Raw genomic sequence first — 19,184 nt, 5'->3', positions numbered from 1 at the left:
AGCATATTTAAGCTCTCCATAGTGGATGCATTACACTAGGATTTACACATGTTCTAGTTTCTCACTTAAGAGATTTATCCATTTATTTAAGAGAGGTAGAGCACACATATGAGCAGGGGGAAGAGGCAGAGGGAGTGAGTCCCAAGCAGACTCCATGCTAAGAGCAGAGCCCAACCCAGGGTCCAATCTCATGACCCAGAGATCATGACTTGAGCTGAAACCAAGAGTTAGTCAACCAAGTGAGCCACCCAGGTACCCCTAGTTTCTCATTGTTTTAAAAATCTTTTGCCTTGACCAAATCTCTGTTGCACTACCCTCTTTTTCATTTTAACTTGTCTATATTCAGTCTTACTTGTCTTTTATTGATTACTAAATGTATCCCAACCTACCATCATCCTCAACACATTATTTCCAACTAAGGTCAACAACATTCCTCATGTTGCTCTATGATATGTTCACTTTTTAAGACTTCATCTAATTTGACCTCTAAGTAGTATTTAAAAGAACTGACTTTACCTTCCTTCTTGAGACTAGTTTGTCTTGATTTGGCAAAGCTCCGCCTTTTTTGTTCTCTTATCTACCAAGACTCCTATTTTCAGCCTGTCTTTAAATAGACCAAGTGTCATAGTCAGTGGTAGACATTGTCTTTTCCTACCACCTGTTTTCCCCATGCAATCGTAGTCACCTACACAAGACCTACTATAGTCTATCTACTGATGTTGCTAAAGTTGTATGTCCATCCTGGACACCTCCTGGGGTCCAGAACTGCAGCATATCAGCCAGTTCATCTGGATCTTTTACAACTCTATAAAGTTATCATGACCAAAACTGCAGCTACTGCCTCTTTGTTCCATCACAGGCTCCTCTACATTTTGTTTCTCAATAAATTCAGAGTTAAGCTGGTCAGTAATTGTAAGACCAAGTAGCAAAATCTCAAGGGCTTCTTTAAGCAACTAAAACTGGTAGCTTTCCCTCTTTCTGAAAACTCTCTGGATTTCTAATACTGAAATACTGTGATTTCCCTGCTTCTCTAATCACTTGGTTTTGAATACGGGCCCATCATTATCTCTAGCCTGAGCATAAAAGTTGTGTCAGCATTCTTCTTACATTCCTCCCTTTTCTATGTTAATTTCCAAATACATGCATCCAACTTAAAATACTTAACTCTATATACCTCTGTGGACTTTTTCTTTTTAAAAACCAAAATTACTATGTTAACTATAAGCATTTGCTTTTAAAACCAATAAGCTTACTTTTATCACATAGAAGTAACCAGATACAAGTAGTATAGTGCTGGTACAGCTATTTAGAGGTCTCTGAGGAACCAGGATCTCCTTCTATACCTCCTTCGGCCATGGTTGTCGTTCTCACGGTCACAAACAGCTCCTTCAGCTCTAAGAGAAAAGAGTGTGGGAAGGCAGAAAGGTAAAGTGTAAAAGGCAAAGAGAAAAAACCAGTTAGGCCTGTTTCCAGTGATACTACCTTTGATTAATCAGGAATGAGGAATATGGCTATACTTGACTGCAAGGAGACTGAATGGAGTTTTGTAACTGGACATTATTGCTATTGTGATCTAAAATAGGATTCTCAGGCAGCCCAGGTGGCTTAGCAGTTTAGCGCCGCCTTCAGCCCAGGGTGTGATCCTGGAGACCCGGGATCGAGTCCTGCATCAGGCTTGCTGCATGGAGCCTGTTTCTCCTCTGCCTGTGTCTTTCCTCTCTCTCTGTCTCTCTCATGAATAAATACATAAAATCTTTTTAAAAAATAAAATAAAAAATAAAATAGGATTGTCAGTAGGGAAGGATGAGCTGGATGTGTGACCGCCTACTAACAGTATCTTCCACAAGAGGCTAGAAAGCAACTCCCAAAAAAATACTAGTAAAGTAACATATACTGTAGATATTCTAAACATAATGCAATTAACTTAGAAATCAATAATAGGAGGGGTGTCTGGGTGGCTCAGGGTGTTGGACATCTGACTCTCGATTTTGGGTTAGGTTGTGATCTTGGGGTTGACCCCATATTGTGCTCCACACTCAGCAGGGAGTCTGCTTGGGATTCTCTCTCCCTCTTCCCAGTTTCTACCTCTTCCCCCTCCCCCTCTCTCAAATGAATAAATCTTTTTAACTTACTTTTATTTATTTTTAAAATATTTTATTTATTAATGAAAGACACACAGAGAGAGAAAGGCAGAGACACAGGCAGAGGGAGAAGCAGGCTCCACGCAGGAAGCCTAATGTGGGACTCAACCCTGGGACCTCAGGACTACACCCTGAGCCAAAGGCAAACGCTCACCCGCTGAGCTATCCAGGTGTCCTTAATAAATCTTTTGTTTTAAATAAATCTTTTTTTAAATAAAGAAATTTATAATAAGAAAATAGCTGCAAACTTTAACTCATTTTAAAAGTATATAATTCTATGCAGCTCCCAGAGCAGCAATTTGGGCAGCAACCAAAATAGTGCAGATGAGAACAAAAGGCAAAAGAAATGTAGTTTAAATTAAATCTTGCAGCTTGCAACCCACTGATACCTGAAATATGCAGAGCATTACATTCTGCAAGGAGTTCATGGCTGCCTTAATTCCTTCATGTTTATATTTCATTAAAGACTCAAAGTAACCTTATCTTGAAAACAGCCAAATCTTCAAGGTCCTATAAGACCCTGCATGCTTGCAGAAATTCCTTAGAAATCTACATTATGTCTACCACCTCTCCTTCCACAAAATTTAAAATATGTAATCAGTCACCCCTCTCACTTGTAGGTGCAGCTCTTTCTGCCCCCAGGTCCTGTCCCTGTACTATAATAAAATCACTTTTTGCATCAAAAAACCCCCCAAACATATAATTCTAAAGAGCTATAGACTCATTAAATCATAATAAATTTGATACAACATTTAGTATTAAAATAAACACAGACCAAAATGTATTACATAGCTAAAGAAGTGATTAGAGAACTATAGTCTTAAAATGGTTATTTTGGACAATAAAACCTGAAATAATGAGTTGGAGTCCAGCTTAAGACAATTAGTAAAGCAATTCCATACCTATTCATAGAGTTACTCTTCCAGTATGAATTCTCTTGTTTATAAGTGAAAGTCTCTGACTGAAGACTTTCCCACATTTTCTCCAGTGTGAGTTCTCACGTGTCTCCTAAGAGAAGAGGAAACATTGATGGTTTTCCTACATTCCTTACATTGATTGGGTTTCTCTCCATTATGTATTCTCACTTTCTAAGATATGAGAGAACACTAAAAACTTTCCCATAGCCATTGCATTTGTAGAGATTCTCTCGGGTGTGTATTTTCTTGTGAACTTTAAGGTGTGAGCTTGTAGTAAAGGCTTTTCCACAATCATCACAGTCATAGAGATGCTCTCCAGTATGTATTCTCTTGTGCAATATAAGGTAAGAACTTGTGCCAAAGGATTTCCACAATGATTATACTCATAAGGTTTTTCTCCAGTGTGAGTTCTCACATGAATCCTTAGAGCTGTTTTTTGACAGAAAGCACTTCCACACTGATTACATTCATAGGGTTTCTCACCAGTGTGAGTTCTTACGTGTCTCCTTTGGGTTGAAGAATCGTTGAAGACTTTCCCATATTCTTTACATTCATATTGTTTTTTTGCCCATGTGACATTTCTTATGCAAAGTAAGATTACAAAGTCTTTTGAAGGCTTTCCCACATTGATTACATTCATGACATTTCTCTCCATTAGGAATTTGCTCCTGTTGCCTATGGAATGGATGACAAAAAGTCAGGCATTTATTACATTCATAGGGATCCTCCACCATATGAAAATTGTTATATATAGGAAGCATATCAGTATGTTTGATGTGTACACCATGTTTGAAGCATGCATGCTCATTTTGTGCTGTTTGAGTTTTTTCAAGATGCCACAGAGCTTTATCATATTTATGACTTTATTTTTATTTTATTTTATTTTTTTAAGTTTTGTTTATTTATGATAGTCACAGAGAGAGAGAGAGAGAGAGAGGCAGAGACACAGGCAGAGGGAGAAGCAGGCTCCATGCACTGGGAGCCCGACGTGGGATTCGATCCTGGGTCTCCAGGATCGCGCCCTGGGCCAAAGGCAGGCGCCAAACCGCTGCGCCACCCAGGGATCCCTATTTATGACTTTAACAGAGAAACTTACACAGTTTCTCTAGTAATTGTTTACAACTGAATTATGTTCCAAACTCTCAATATTTAAGTAACTTTTATGGCAATGTTTACTGGTGGAAACTCTCTTTGAAAAAGCAAGTTTTGACCCAAGTTAAGAATTTTCCTGTAATTGAAATGCAAATCAAAACCACAATGAGATACCACCTCACACCTGTGAGAATGGGGAAAATTAACAAGGCAGGAAACCACAAATGTTGGAGAGGATGTGGAGAAAAAGGAACCCTCTTACACTGTTGGTGGGAATGTGAAATGGTGCAGCCACTCTGGAAAACTGTGTGGAGGTTCCTCAAAGAGTTAAAAATAGACCTGCCCTAAGACCCAGCAATTGCACTGTTGGGGATTTACCCCAAAGATTCAGATGCAATGAAATGCCGGGACACCTGCACCCCGATGTTTCTAGCAGCAATGTCCACAATAGCCAAAATGTGGAAGGAGCCTCGGTGTCCATCGAAAGATGAATGGATAAAGAAGATGTGGTTTATGTATACAATGGAATATTACTCAGCCATTACAAACGACAAATACCCACCATTTGCTTCAACGTGGATGGAACTGGAGGGTATTATGCTGAGTGAAATAAGTAATCGGAGAAGGACAAACATATGTTCTCATTCATTTGGGGAATATAAATAATAGTGAAAGGGAATATAAGGGAAGGGAGAAGAAATGTGTGGGAAATATCAGAAAGGGAAACAGAACATAAAGACTCCTAACCTTGGGAAACAAACTAGGGGTGGTGGAAGGGGAGGAGGTCGGGGGGTGGGGGTGAATGGGTGATGGGCACTGAGGGGGGCACTTGACAGGATGAGCACTGGGTGTTATTCTGTATGTTGGTAAATTGAACACCAATAGAAAATAAATTTATTATAAAAAAATTTAAAAAATGGTAAAGAACTCTAAAAATAAAAATAAAATGCTAAAGAACTCTTAAAAAAAAAAAGAATTTTCCTGTAATTGATGATGGTCATAGAATCTTTCCTGAGATGCTGTTTTCTTTTGGGCCATTTGCTTCAAGTTTCTCTCTAGGATCTTTTGCTCTTCCTGATCTTTACTTAATGTGGAGGACCAATCATGCATTATGAATCTTATCATTTTCACTCCATTGTATAATTTTTCCCTAAAATATTCTGCTTAGAAGTCGATTCTTTGGGATCCCTGGGTGGTTTAGTGGTTTAGCGCCTGCCTTTGGCTCAGGGCATGATCCTGGGGTCCTGGAATCAAGTCCTGCATCGGGTTCCCTCCATGGAGCCTACTTCTCCTTCTGCCTGTGTCTCTGCCTCTCTCTCTCTCTGTTTCTCATGAATAAGTAATAATAATAAAAAAGAAGTCTATTCTTTCGTTTTAAGTTGAATCTCCCAGTCTGGATAGGTGCCTTGGAGAACTCTCCTTTTCATAGTTCTTACCTCTTTTTGACCCAATAGGGAGATCACAATAGTCTTCCATAACTGGTGTTCCACGGAGGTGAGATTTATATAGTTTTCCAACACCACATCTCTGTAAATTCTTCTCTGACTAGAATCAAGCATCATCCACTCCTCCTGGGTGAACTCCACAGCCACATCTGTAAAGGTCACTGGTCCCTATAACCGGATTGCTGGAAATCCAGCCACCATCCTCTCTTCCTTAGTATTTATCATGTAGGAACAGGGAGGGTCTTGTGTTAGCAGAGCCCATATGAGACATAGGTCAATGGCTGCCATCTTGAAAGTCTGAAAGTAATATCTGCCTGCATAGTAGGGTAGAAAGTTCAGGATATTTCTTTTTCCTGTTTCTCTGATCCACTCAGGGCATGAATGTATTTCACTGGGTGTCCTCCCTGTAGCCAAAGAGGCATGTTCAGGTAAAAGATGAAAGGTGGAAACAGGGCCCTATTGTTGGCAAGGTAAAAAGAAAAATCATAGACCCTCCCCACTACTCCCAGCAAGGTTTGGCCAGCTTAAAATCTTTACTGGGATTTGTAGTCACATGCAATATAGTCATCCTTGGCCCTCTTCTAGAACTGTCATCTTGGTTATTTATAGTAGCTTCTCCTGCAGACTACTGTTCAGACTGTGTGAAAGGAGCATGCATTATTAAAAGAAAAAAGATTAAAGCTAAAGAATCAGTTCAAAGAGGCAGGTTGTTTAAACTTTGTGCATACTTTGCTACCTTTTTAGTTAACTTTTGGAATGGAAAAACAATTTTCCCATGAAACACAATTATTTTACATATGCTTACTTTCCTATATATAACTTGATGTTTCTCAGAATAACCTCATACATGATTAACAGCACTGTTGATTTAGCTGCTACTCAGGAATTTTATTGGAGGTGTTAAGGTGTTAAGGAGAGAATGTGACTTTGAAACAAATGTTCATTTGATTACCTCCAACTCAATCTCTCTTCCCAGAGCCCATATTTGGTATTGAGTGAGATCAACAAAGAAGCATGATCCATGACCCAAACTTTGAGAGTGAGGTCTTAATAAGATGGTACAATACTTTCCTAAGCTAGGTGATTTTTTATGCTGAATTTTTTTTACAGGTTTTTTTTTTTACAGGTGTTACTTTTTGAAGATTAGATCATAACCTTTGAATGTGAGCCCTCTATCTTAATACTAGAGTTCAGTTTTAATGGACAAAAATCACAGAATTGGCATTTAATTGAGACAAATATCTTTGATAGGTAGATTCTATGTCCTTGAACCAGAAGTGTATATAAGTCTGTAACTTCAGTGTAAACTATATAGAAATAGATTCTGTTGGATTTGTTCATTGCTGTACCTAGGACATTCCCCAGCACATGGCAGGACTCAACAAATATTTATCAAATAAGCTGTATGGGGTCAGCCCCGGTGGCTCAGTGGTTTAGCACCACCTTCAGTCCAGGGCATGATCCTGGAGATCCAGGATGGATCTGCATGGAGCCTGCTTCTCCCTCTCCCTGTGTCTCTGCCCCACCCCTCTGTGTGTGTCTCTTATGAATAAATAAATAAGTATTTAAAAATAAGCTGAATGAGTCTATGGCAATTAAGCTTTTGTGATGAGGGTCACTTCCTCCATATCACAAGGGAAAAAATTAGAATATTATGCTTCCTCTTCAAAAAGGAACTTAACTCTGCCTTCTGGTTAAGGCTTTTTAAGCTAACAATAATACTCTGGACTTGTTCCTTAATTCCTCAAGTTTTATTTCTTTTCTAGTTACAGAACTAATTAGAAAAATGAAACAATGTTAGGGACAAACAGGAAAAACTATCTGAATAAGTGGAGGGATTCATCATGATCATGGATGGAAAGATTCAATATCATAAAGATTTCAATTTTTCTCTAACTAGAATTGCATTGGATTTTCATTAATCTATATATTCAATAGGGATTTCTTGAAATGACAAATTGTTTAACGTTTTATAGGAAAATGAAGGTACATGAATAACAAGGCAATTATTAAAATAGTGCTTTGCCCTACTATATTTAAAAATGCATTATAAATATCTACTAACTTAAACAGATGATAATGGGGCAACAATAAAAAGTAAAATAAGTTCAGAAAAAGACTAATGTGTTGCTAGACATTTAATATATGATAAAGGCAGACTATGAATCGCTGGGGGGAAAGAAGGTACTAGTTATTAAATGGTATCAATATAACTGACTTTGTGAAAAGCATAAATTCTACTTCACACATTCCCATTCGCAGATGGATCAAGGACATAAATATGTAATAGGAATTCTAGAAGAGGAGGACAGAGGAAATATAAAGGAAGCAAAATTAGTGAGAAGGTTTTTCTTAACTCAAGCTGAAAAAAAGATAAGTCCTTCACCTGCAAGTGTATGTACCACATGCTACATTGAGGAAATTTTAGAAATCCACTGGATACACTGAATGCAGGGTGTAGAGTGTCAGGGATGATGAGTACAATTTTAAAGTTACTGGAAAGAGGGGATCTCTGGGTGGCTCGGCGGTTTGGAGCCTGCCTTTGGCCCAGGGCATGATCCTGGAGTCCCGGGATCGAGTCCCGCATCGCCCTCCCTGCATGGAGCCTGCTTTTCCCTCTGCCTGTGTCTCTGCCTCTCTGTGTCTCCCATGAATAAAGTAAAATCTTAAAAAAAAAAAAGATACCTAAAACTGCATGAGACTTATTTGGGTCAAATAATTAAAAAAAAAAAAAAAAACCCACACTTACGAAGTAACAGAAAAATGTGAACACTGCCTATACATTTGATATTTGAGAAATACTGCTAATTTTTAAATGTGATAATATACTTATGATTTTTAAAAGAGTTCTTACTGCAGACAGATTCTGAGATATTTACAATATATCATGTAAAATATCTGCTTCAAAATAGTGATGGATACAAGGGTGTTCATTATACTTTTTTTTATGATACTTTATTGTGCTTTGAAAATTTCATATAAATCTAAAAACCATCTGAGATATTTCATTCATAAAATATGAATAGGATGTATGACTTTTTTTTTTACATATACTAACCACAAAATAAGAGATCTTAGGAAATTTAAAAGTATAACAAAAAGTTAAAAAAAAAATAAAAAGCCTTAAAGATAAAGCTGAGGAACTCTTCCAGAAAGCAGAACTCCCAAAAGAGATAAGCAATGAGACAAAAAATGTAAGAAAATTATATGATCAATTTCAAAGTTCAACACCAGATTATTCAGAGTTTCAGAGAGAAAAAACTGAAGAGTGAATCAAACATAGCAGAAATTCCTTAAAATAGTGAAATGCTTAAGGACTGACCCATCAAAACAGGCAGTTTCTTTTTTAAGGTTTTATTCATTTGAGAGAGACAGCACAAATGGGGGTGGGGGGAAAAGTAGTAGAGGGAGAGGGAGAAGCCGACTTCTCACTGAGCAGCGAGCCTGATATGGGGCTCAATATCAGGACCCTGAGATCATGACCTGAGCCAAAGTCAGATGCTTCACTGACTGAGTCACCCAGGTGTCCCCAAACGGGCAATTTCTCAAAAGATTGGAACTAAACATATCACCATGAAAGTTTTGAATATCAAAAATAAACTGATGAATCTAGAAGTTCCAAGAGATGATAAATAGGTTACATACTAAAGAACAGTAACAGGTGTAGAACAGGACTTCTCAAAGCTAACACTGCTTCATTTCTATCTATCTTTGCCCACTTTCAAAATTCTGAGAGAAGCAAGTTCTTACTTCCACTTCCTGAGTGGTGCTGTAAGAAGCAACAACCTCCTCTCTTCTGCTCTGCCATCTGCTCACCAGCCACAAAGCAGCAACCATATGCAAATGCATTTCCATCCAGGCTGGTGTCCAGATTGGCAATGCCTGTTGGGAGCTCTATTGCCTGGAACAGAGAATCCAGCCCAATGGTCAAATGCCAAGTGACAAGACTACTGGGGGAGATGACTCCTTCAACGCCTCCTTCAGTGAGATGGGTGCTGGCAAGCATGTGCCCAGGGCAATGTTTGTAGACCTACAGTCATTGATGAAGTTCACACTGGCACTGACTGCCAGCTCTTCCACCCTGAGCAGCTCATCACAGGCAAGGAAGATGCTACCAATAACTATGCCTGTAGCAAGGGGATCACTAATCTTGTCTTGGACTGAACTCAGAAACTGGCTGACCTTTGCACAGGTTTTTAGGGTTTCTGGTTTTCCTTTTTTTTTTTTTTTCTCATGTGTCAGTACTTTTATCTATTTATTTTTGTGTGTCAGTACTTTTAATGTTGTATACATCAAATTATAGTAAAGAGATGACTATAAACAAAATGCAGCCCCTCTATTTTCATTAACAGCACAATAGATTACAGTAAACCGAGTTTATATTCATGGTTTTCCCATTAGTTCACTTTGTGACGGGTCATTAAGAATATCTTCAAATCCAATAGTCTCATCATTACCCCTCAAAATATCCAGTGAAAGGTTTGAGCTTGGAAGAAATGGAAGACACCGAACCCGCTGCACTGCCTTGAATTCTATTTGTAATTTTAGTGGAACAAACAGACCCTGGATGTTTCTTAGTGTAGAAAATTTCATTTTATCTTGGTTGAGCTGGAAATTTTTTTCTGATAATTCAAGAAGATGACTGGGCAAAAGTTCATTTTTCACACAAGGGAGACCTTGTCAAAGATCATGCTGTTCAAAAGGTCAACCTGCTGAAAGTTCAGTAACTGGAATACTGTCCTTCAGCTGAGATCCAAGTCCTCTGGCATCTTCATCTTCACTTGCGGCTGTGAATAGCCACTCGGCCCTATTACCATCCGGTTTTCCAGTTTTAGAGGGGGAAGTGGTTCCAGGTTCACCTCTCTGCTGATGCAATCTGTCGATTAAGGCAATAAGTTCAAGGTACCCAGCTCCCAAGATTCCACAGCTGTAGCTGAGCTCTACAACTCCATCCTCACTACCCACATCACCCTGAGAACGGACTGTGCCTTCATGGCAGATGACGCCATCTATGACATTTGTCCCAGCAACCTCGATACCTAATGCCTGCCTGCCCCACCTATGCTAACCTCAATAGGTGGATGGGTCAAATACTGTCCTCCATCACTGCTTCTCTCAGCTTTGATGGAGCCCCGAATGTTCATCTGACAGAATACTAGACCAACCTGGTGCCCTACTCCTGCATACACTTTCTTCTGGGCACATATGGTCCTGTCATCTCTGCTGAGAAAGCCTACCATGAACAGCATTTTTTTTTTAAGATCTTATTTATTTATTCATGAGAGACAGAGAGAGAAAGAGAGAAAAGAGAGAGAGAGAGAGAGAGAGAGGCAGAGACACAGGCAGAGAGAGAAGCAGGCTCCATTCACAGAACCTGATGTGGGACTCATTCCCGGGGCTCCAGGATCATGCCCTGGGTCTAAGGCAGATGCTCAACCGCTGAGCCACCTAGGCGTTCCCATGAACAGCTTTTTATAGCAGAGATCATCAATGCATGCTTTGAGCCACTCAACTAGATTGTGAAACGGGATCCTCGCCATGGCAAATACAGTTTGCTGCTTGTACCAATGGCAACGTGGTTCCCAAAGATGTCAGTGCTGCTACTGCCACCGAGACCAAGCATACCATCCAATTTGTAGACTGGCACCCCACTGGCTTCACAGTTGGCATTAATTACCAGCCTCCCACTGTGGTACCTGGTGGAGACCTGGACAAAGTACAGCGAGCTCTGTGCATGCTGAGCAACACCATCACTCAGCCATTGCTGAGGCCTAGACTCACCTGGACCATAAGTCTGACCTAATGTATGCTAAGCATGCTTTATTCACTGGTATGTAAATAGGGGCATGGCAGAAGGAGAGTTTTCTGAAGCCTGTGAGGACATGGCTGCCCTTGAGAAGTATTATGGGGCGGTTGATGGAGATTCTGTTGAAGAAAGTAAAAAAGAAGCAGAGAAATACCATAGTTAAAAATGTCACAAAGGTGGAGTGCCTATGTGGCTCAGTCAGTTAAGTGTCTGACTCTTGATTTCAGCTCAGGTCATGATCTCAGGGTCGTGGGATGGAGTGAGTGCCAGGTCAGACTCTGTCCTCAGTGGGGAGTGTGCTTCTCTCCCTCCCCTACTCTCTCTCAAAAAGAGAGAAATATCAGGGGTGCCTGGGTGGTGCACTGGGTAAGCATCCTACTCTTGCTTTGGTCTCAGGTCATGATCTCAGGCTTGTGAGATCAATCTCTGCGTCAGTCTCCATGCTCAGTGTGCAGAGTCTGCTTAGATTCTCTCTCTCTGTCCTCCCTGACTCCCTGAAAAATAAATAGTTTAAAAAATAGATAAATGTATCTCTTAAAAATGTCATAAAGCGGCTGCTTTTTACAGGGAAGCTTATTCTGTTTTAAACATTGAACAGCTGTGCTCTTGGGTGCCTGGCCAGCTCAGTCAGTGAGGTGTGTGACTCTTGGTCTTGGGGTTGTAAGTCTGAGCCCCATGTTGGGAGTAGAGATTACCTTACAAATCTTTAAAAATAAAATTAAACTAAAAAAGAAAAGCAGTGCTCTGATCAGTTAATTTCATGTACAATTACTGACCTATGCTTTAAAACATGCTTGTAACAAACCCAAGCTGTCCATTTGTCTGATGGGTTTGGGTAAACTATTCCCTGTTTCAAATGAAAAAAAAATTCTGAGTGAAAGTAATTTCCTAACCAGGACTTCCATAGTAAGCCAAAAATCCATTCAAATATTAGGACAAGAAAACGTATTCTGTAGCATAAACAGCCTTCATAGCTCGTTACTTAGGAAAATAATAGGATTATAATTTACTACAAAGGAAAAAAAAAAAAAAGAAGAAGCAGCCTCTAGGAAACAAGAGATTCAACACAGTGATGAGGGAATAAATGAGGGCAGAGGGAAGTCTCACTGTGCCAGTGTGAGGAAGACCCAGAGGGGATCTGATCTGTCTGGATTGTAGGGGAATGGAAGGCTCTTATGGATACAGGTCAGGAAAGGAGAAAAGTATTAAGACCATAGGACAGTTTTGACTTGGAGGAAAACAGAATTGAGAAGCATTTCACATAGGCTTACGGAAAACAAAGAAAATGAATAAAAAAGGCAATTACTTAAAACAAGAGCTGAATTTATACCAGAAAGAAGCTTACTGGGATGCCTGGGTGGCTCAGTGGTTGAGTAATCTGCCTTTGGCTCAGGGTGTGATCCCAGGGTCCCGAGATCGAGTCCTGCATCGGGCTCCCTGCATGGAGCCTGCTTCTCCCTCTGCCTGTGTCTCTGCCTCTCTCTCTCTGTGTCTCTCATGAATAAATAAATAAAATCTTAAAAAAAATAAAATGAAAGAGAAAAAAATCATAACCAGGACACAATCAGATACAGTCACAAAATCAGCAGAAATTAATATCAAATACATACGTAGTGTTCAAACTTTTGTGTTATCACATTTTTTAAAGCAACTTCTTTGACCTAGGGTCGAAACAAGGTTCGTACGACGTCAAGTCCTAGAGAATGGAGCTCGGGTGCTGGGATGGCTCCTCGCGGTCCCGCAGGACGCCCCCCGGAACGCCTCCGCTTCTTCCCCGCACGTCCGTCCTGCTGTCTGCAGAGCGGCGAGGGGATGGGGGGGCTGGGCACCAGGAGGAACGCTCCCCACTCCCCTCTGAGTCCTGTCTCTCCACGCCCTAGGAGGAAAGAGCAACCGCAATTCCCCTGCTCGGAGGCCCCAAAAAGCCCAGTCACAGAGACCACATTTCCCAGGACGCCCCGCGCCGCTCAGGGACGCTCCCCGGAGGGATTCTGGGCTGGCGCCGCCGCTGCGCTCTCTGCAGGAGGGGCGGCGGCTCGTGCGCGCGTGGACGGAGGCGGGGGCCGGAAAGGAGCGCCAGTATATAGGACAAACCAGAGCCTTAGCGCGTGCGCGCGTGCGCTCACGAGGGGCGGGGGCGGGGGCGGGGGCGGGGCGTGCGTGGGGGAAGCACTGGGGCCGTGGCGCGGGCGCACGTGAGGGGGCGGGGCGGGGCGTGTGTGGGACGGGCCGTCCCCGGCGTGTGCGTGCGTGAGGGGACTGGGGCGTGTGGGGGACGGCCCGGGGCTGCGGTGTTAGCCTGAGGGGACGCTGGGCGGGCGTGCGGCGGGAGAGGAGGTCCCGTGCGGAGAGCCGCCCGCTGCCCTTGCGAACCCTGGAGCATCCCGGGGGCCGCGGCGCCTGCTCGCGGAGGCCCGGCTTGTCATTGGTTTGCCGCCGCTGCTGCCATTGTGACGGATCGCGTCCCCCAGCGCGCCTGCGGGCTGCTCTCTGCAGGTACGCCGGGGCTGTGTGCTCGGTCGTCCTCCCCCGCGGCCTGGGGGGGCTGCTTAGCCTGGTCGCTCCGGGTGGACGGTGACTGCGGTAAGTGGTTGCTCCTGACCCGGCCTGCGCGACGGTCCCCCAGGAGCCCCCCAGTGGTGCCGTTAGAGACGCGGGCTCCCGTGTGGCGAGAGCAGCGGCGGGACCCCAGGGCTTGGGCTCTGAGATCCGGGGTGCGGCTGCATCTCCACTAGGGCTGCGTGTTCTAGATATTGCACGTGGCTTTTCCAGCATTTGCTGGAAATGATCCTCTTTCTGTCGGAGCTGTCTTAGCAGAGAGAGCCTGACGTTCCCAGGGGCTCAGCGTGCTTCTGTGGCTTTCGGATCTGTTGGGTTCTGTTCGCGGATGTTGTGGGGTCCTGTGCTGCTTGCTTGAGGAAGGTCTCTTGTGAAGTTAGCGGTAGGAGGGGCTGGGAAGGTTTCTATTTTTTGGTCTAGTGAAGCTTTTTTACTTACCGAAGTTATTTTGACAGTTATTTTCCTCAGAATTTCTCTCCTTCTCAGTATTTTCTGTGTTTAAGATCAAGCTGGTTGGTGTGCGGTCTTTGAAACATTCTGAAAAAACCCTCTATCTCTAGGTCTCACGTCCCTGATGTTTAGTACATGTTTTTTATCAAATAGATTAACTGGAGGTGTGTGTGTTTGGCCCGGTTTCTTTTTCCAGACAGCTCCAGTCCAGTTCGTTTTCATTTTCCACTGACACGAGTTGTTGCATGTTGCCTGACATCGAGTAGGATGTCAACACCAAGGTATGAGGCTCCCACCCAGAATCCATGGGGAGGCTGCGGCAGTTCCCTTCTGCCCCTCAGGGGCAGAGTTTACCTTCTTTAAAGAGAAGGGGAAGGGAAGACGAGGTGTCATCCAGAAGGCTGGCGATGTTCACCATCACACTCCTCCTCACCCCCACCCCGGCACCGCACTCGCTCTCCTCTCCTACTGACCCACCCTCTTCTGAGTCAACACATTGTCTCTGGATTGCACAGCCTTATGCACCCTGAGCTTCACACCGTCCTGACTATTCTACTATTCTTGAAAATTGTTCCCTTGTTCTGTCATTCCTTCTCTTAGCACGTGCCCCGTACAGTGTAGGGGTTTGAGATGTCTGCTTATCAGTATTTTATATGAACATTGTCTCCACATTCCGCCTAGAACAATACAGCATTTACATAGATACAAAGCATACCTTCTGGAAAAGAAATTACAAAATTATTCTACTTAATTAATTAACTATATCCCCATCATATGGAAGAGATCCAGTTAACATCAACGAGTTTTGGGACGCCTGGGTGGTTCAGCGATTGAGCGACTGCCTTCGGTTCAGGATGTGATCCTGGTTGGGGGATCGAGTCCCACATCGGGCTCTCTGCATGGAGCCTGCTTCTCCTTATGCCTGTATCTCTGCCTCTCTCTGTGTCTCTCATGAGTAAATAAATGAAATCTTTAAAAAAGCAAAAAACAAAAAACAAAAACATCGAGTTTTTAGTGAAGTGACTGAAAATGAAATACGTTAAGTGAAAAGGTTGCTTTACTGTTCTCAGTAACAAGCTAACACATGCCATTGTAAAAGAAAGTCTACTCACAGCATAATAAAATATCTAATATTAATTTTAACTAGAAATATGACTGAAGCATGGGAGAAAACTTTAAAACCTTACTAGAAGATAGAACATAAGAATAAAGGTTGAATAAAAATGAGAACAGTTCTGTTTTTGATTAAATTCGGTTGTCAAGGAAATGTAGATTGATTTTTTTTTTCAAGAACCCGCATGCACTGTTTTTTATGTCTTCATCTCCTTAAAATGTTATGGAAGTGGCGTGTTGTTTTTCATAATTTGATAAGAAAATGTTTCTGTTGAAGAGAAATACTCCCAAGAAATGATTGGTTTCCTTGGTTTTTATCACATAATTCAAACAATAAAGGCTTAGTAACATAGTTTAAAAAACTCTTTAGGTTTTAAGAATTTTTATTTTAAGGCAAACAGAGTTGCATATAATAGTATCTGTGTTTTGCTTACAATACACTTTGACCTACAGGACTCCTGGCATGTTTCCTGTCAGATTCATGTCTCCTATCACATCAGCATGTCTAATGTCTTTGGGCTACAAAGGAGGGTCAGGACTGGCTGTACCTGTATCTCTGACAGTACCAATACCCAGAGCATCATTTTTGCCTTTTTCCACACAATACCTCTCTGTTATCTCATTCTTTTTCTCACATTTCATTATGAAAACTTAAGCATGGGCAGCCCCAGTGGCGCAGCTGTTTAGCGCTGCCTGCAGCCCACGGCGTGATCCTGGAGACCCGGGACCGAGTCCAGGTCAGGCTCCCTGCATGGAGCCTGCTTCTCCCTCTGCCTGTGTCTCTACCTCTCTCTCGCGCGCTCTGTATCTCTTATGAGTAAATAAATTAAAATCTTAAAAAAAAAACAAACTTAAGCATAAGCTTAATTAAGAGAAAATACTTGTAAAGCCCCCTCCTAGACTCTACCATTAACATTTTACTACATTTATTTTAACATATATCTGTTCATCCATCTTTTTTAAGATGTATTGAGTAAATTTGCACACATAGTGTACTTCCCATAAATACATGAAAATGCATGTGTGTTATTAACTAGAATTCAGCATTTGTTTAGCCTTTTTTATTTATTTATTTATTTATTTAATTTATTTATTTATTCGTGATAGACATAGAGAGAGAAAAAGAGGCAGAGACACAGGAGGAGGGAGAAGCAGGCTCCATGCACCGGAAGCCCGACGTGGGATTCGATCCCGGGTCTCCAGGATCGCGCCCTGGGCCAAAGGCAGGCGCTAAACCGCTGCGCCACCCAGGGATCCCCTGTTTAGCCTTTTTTAGATGTAAATTTTACATAAAATGTATACAGAATGAAAGTATACACTTGCTGAGTTTGTGCAGAAGCATGGTGTTTGCCTTTTGTATCTTCAGTTCTTTGCCATAGCTCCTGGCCCCAGAGTTCTAACTGTGGCTGGTGGGTCCTTTTGCTCTCTATTCCTTGCCCTTTGCACATGCTAAATACTAAGGAACTTATTCAAAATCTAAAAAGATCCTTTTCTCTTTTATTAAGCATATACTCCAGGGGCACTTGGGTGGCTCAGTCAGTTAAACATCTGACTCTTTTTTTAAAAGATTTTATTTATTTTTTCATGAGAGACACACAAAGAGAGAAAGAGGGAGAGAGAGAGAGAGGCAGAGACCTAGGCAGAGGGAGAAGCAGGCTTCATGCAGGGAGCCCGATGTGGGACTCGATCCTGGGACTCCAGGATCATGCCCCAGGCTGAAGGCAGTGCTAAACCGCTGAGCCACCCGGGCTGCCCAACATCTGACTCTTGATTTTGTCTCTGGTCATGATCTCAGGGTCATGGGATTGAGCACCATGTCAAGCTCCACACTCAGGAGTCTGCTTGAGACTCTATCCCTCTGCCCCCTCTCTGCTCCCTTGTTCTCTCTAAAATAATAATAATAAATCTTAAAAAACAAAAAAGAACACATATTCTATATATCTTATTGAAATGCTGACTCTGACAACGTATTGCCTGTCTCTGGGCACTGGCACTCAAGTACTGGGTCTTCAAATGGAGGCTGGAGGGCAGACACCCGGGGAAACACATGTTGTCTTTGTGGGTGCTTGTTAGGTATTGGACAAATGCTGGTGCAACAAACAATGAATGTTCAAAGCACTGTATTAGTCTTTTTCTGATATTTAGAATGAGATTATCCCAATTCTCAAGTGGTTCCTTATCTCATAAAGGAGGTGGACAATAAGTAGGGTGTTGAACTGCTAGAAGCATGTGCAAAATGATCCATGATTACTGGCCAGGGAACAGTTTTTCTTTCTAGGACAACAGGAAGGCTTCTTAGAAAAGGTGACATTTAAATAAGGCTCAGAGAGCATGGGGCAAATACAGCAGGAATTAAGGTTTAAATGTTGTCAAGGCCCAGAAGGTAGATGGTTGTGAAGCCTGTACACTCAGTGACTAGGTCAGAGCCATGCTGCAGAATCTCTTCTGCTCTTTGTAGTTGCTTTCATAGCCTTCTGGTTCATACTAGCCCATCTTTGCCCTGGTGGTAAGCAGAATAATCATTCTCAAAGAACCAGAACTTGTGGATATATTACCATATTATATGGCAAAAGGGACCTTGCAGGTGCAATTCAACTAAGGCCCTTAAGATGGGAAGATTACCCTGGATTATTCAGGTGGGCCCAGTATAATCACAGAATCCCTATTCCATCAGAGTGGAATAGGGAAAGAGAAGGTGAGCGCCGGGCAGGTGTGACTGTAGAAGAAAGGCACAGAGAGAAGTGGTGTTGCTAGCTTCCTGCTTTACAAGCCTACAACTGATGCCTCCTTCTGAGCTTAACTCCATCCCTCTCTTCTCCCCTGTGGCTCCAACCTGCTTGTCTCTTACTTCCTCTCTTCTCTTTTTCTCCCTCTACTCCTTTCCTGTTCATGAACGTGTACATTCTCTCTCTAAAATGAATAAAATCTTAACAAAAAAGAATCTAATTATCCCTAAGAAATGGTAGATTGATTAATTAATAAATTTAAAATATTCATTCATTCATTCATTCATTCATTCATGAGAGGCAGAGACACAGGCAGAGGGAGAAGCAGGCTCCATGGAGGGAGCCCAACGTGAGACTCGATCCAGGGTCTCCAGAATCACACCCTGGGTGGAAGGCAGTGCTAAACTGCTCAGCCACCCAGGCTGCCCAGAAATGGTAGATTTAATCAATTGATCAGTTCAAGTAGATTTGAATAGTTACATAGATTTTTTTTTTTTTTTTTTTTTTTTTTTTTATGATAGGCACACAGTGAGAGAGAGAGAGGCAGAGACACAGGCAGAGGGAGAAGCAGGCTCCATGCACCGGGAGCCCGATGTGGGATTCAATCCCAGGTCTCCAGGATCGCGCCCTGGGCCAAAGGCAGGCGCTAAACCGCTGTGCCACCCAGGGATCCCGAATAGTTACATAGATTAAATAATGGCTCAGATCAGTGATTCTCAACCTTGGCTGCACATTTCAGACACCCAGGGAACTATTTAAAAGAAACAGAAGTCTGGGGATGCTTGTGGTAACTCAGTGGTTGAGTGTCTGTCTTTGGCTTGGGGCTTGATCCTGGGGTCCTGGGATCAAGTCCTGCATCGGGCTTCCTGCATGGAGCCTGCTTCTCCCTCTGCCTATGTCTCTGCCTCTCTTTCTGTCTCTCATGAATAAATAAA

The 19,184-nt window shown here is 42.3% G+C and overlaps 1 protein-coding gene and 1 pseudogene across 1 annotated transcript in view; one reads left to right on the top strand and one right to left on the bottom strand.

Annotated features, from left to right (window-relative positions):
- LOC140619845 (uncharacterized) overlaps positions 1-19,184 on the top strand; it is a 64,093-nt gene that overhangs the window by 29,729 nt on the left and 15,180 nt on the right. The window contains exons 4-6 of the mRNA XM_072803769.1: positions 9,455-9,694; positions 11,147-11,311; positions 13,955-13,984. Coding sequence (XP_072659870.1) covers positions 9,455-9,694; positions 11,147-11,311; positions 13,955-13,984 — 435 coding nt within the window. The remainder of the gene's footprint in view (positions 1-9,454; positions 9,695-11,146; positions 11,312-13,954; positions 13,985-19,184) is intronic.
- Positions 9,805-12,737, bottom strand: LOC140619106 (proteasome maturation protein-like; annotated as a pseudogene).

The sequence above is a fragment of the Canis lupus genome, chromosome 27, assembly GCF_048164855.1.
Source record: "Canis lupus baileyi chromosome 27, mCanLup2.hap1, whole genome shotgun sequence".
NCBI lineage: Eukaryota > Metazoa > Chordata > Mammalia > Carnivora > Canidae > Canis > Canis lupus.
This window is presented reverse-complemented; position numbering and strand designations above follow the sequence as displayed.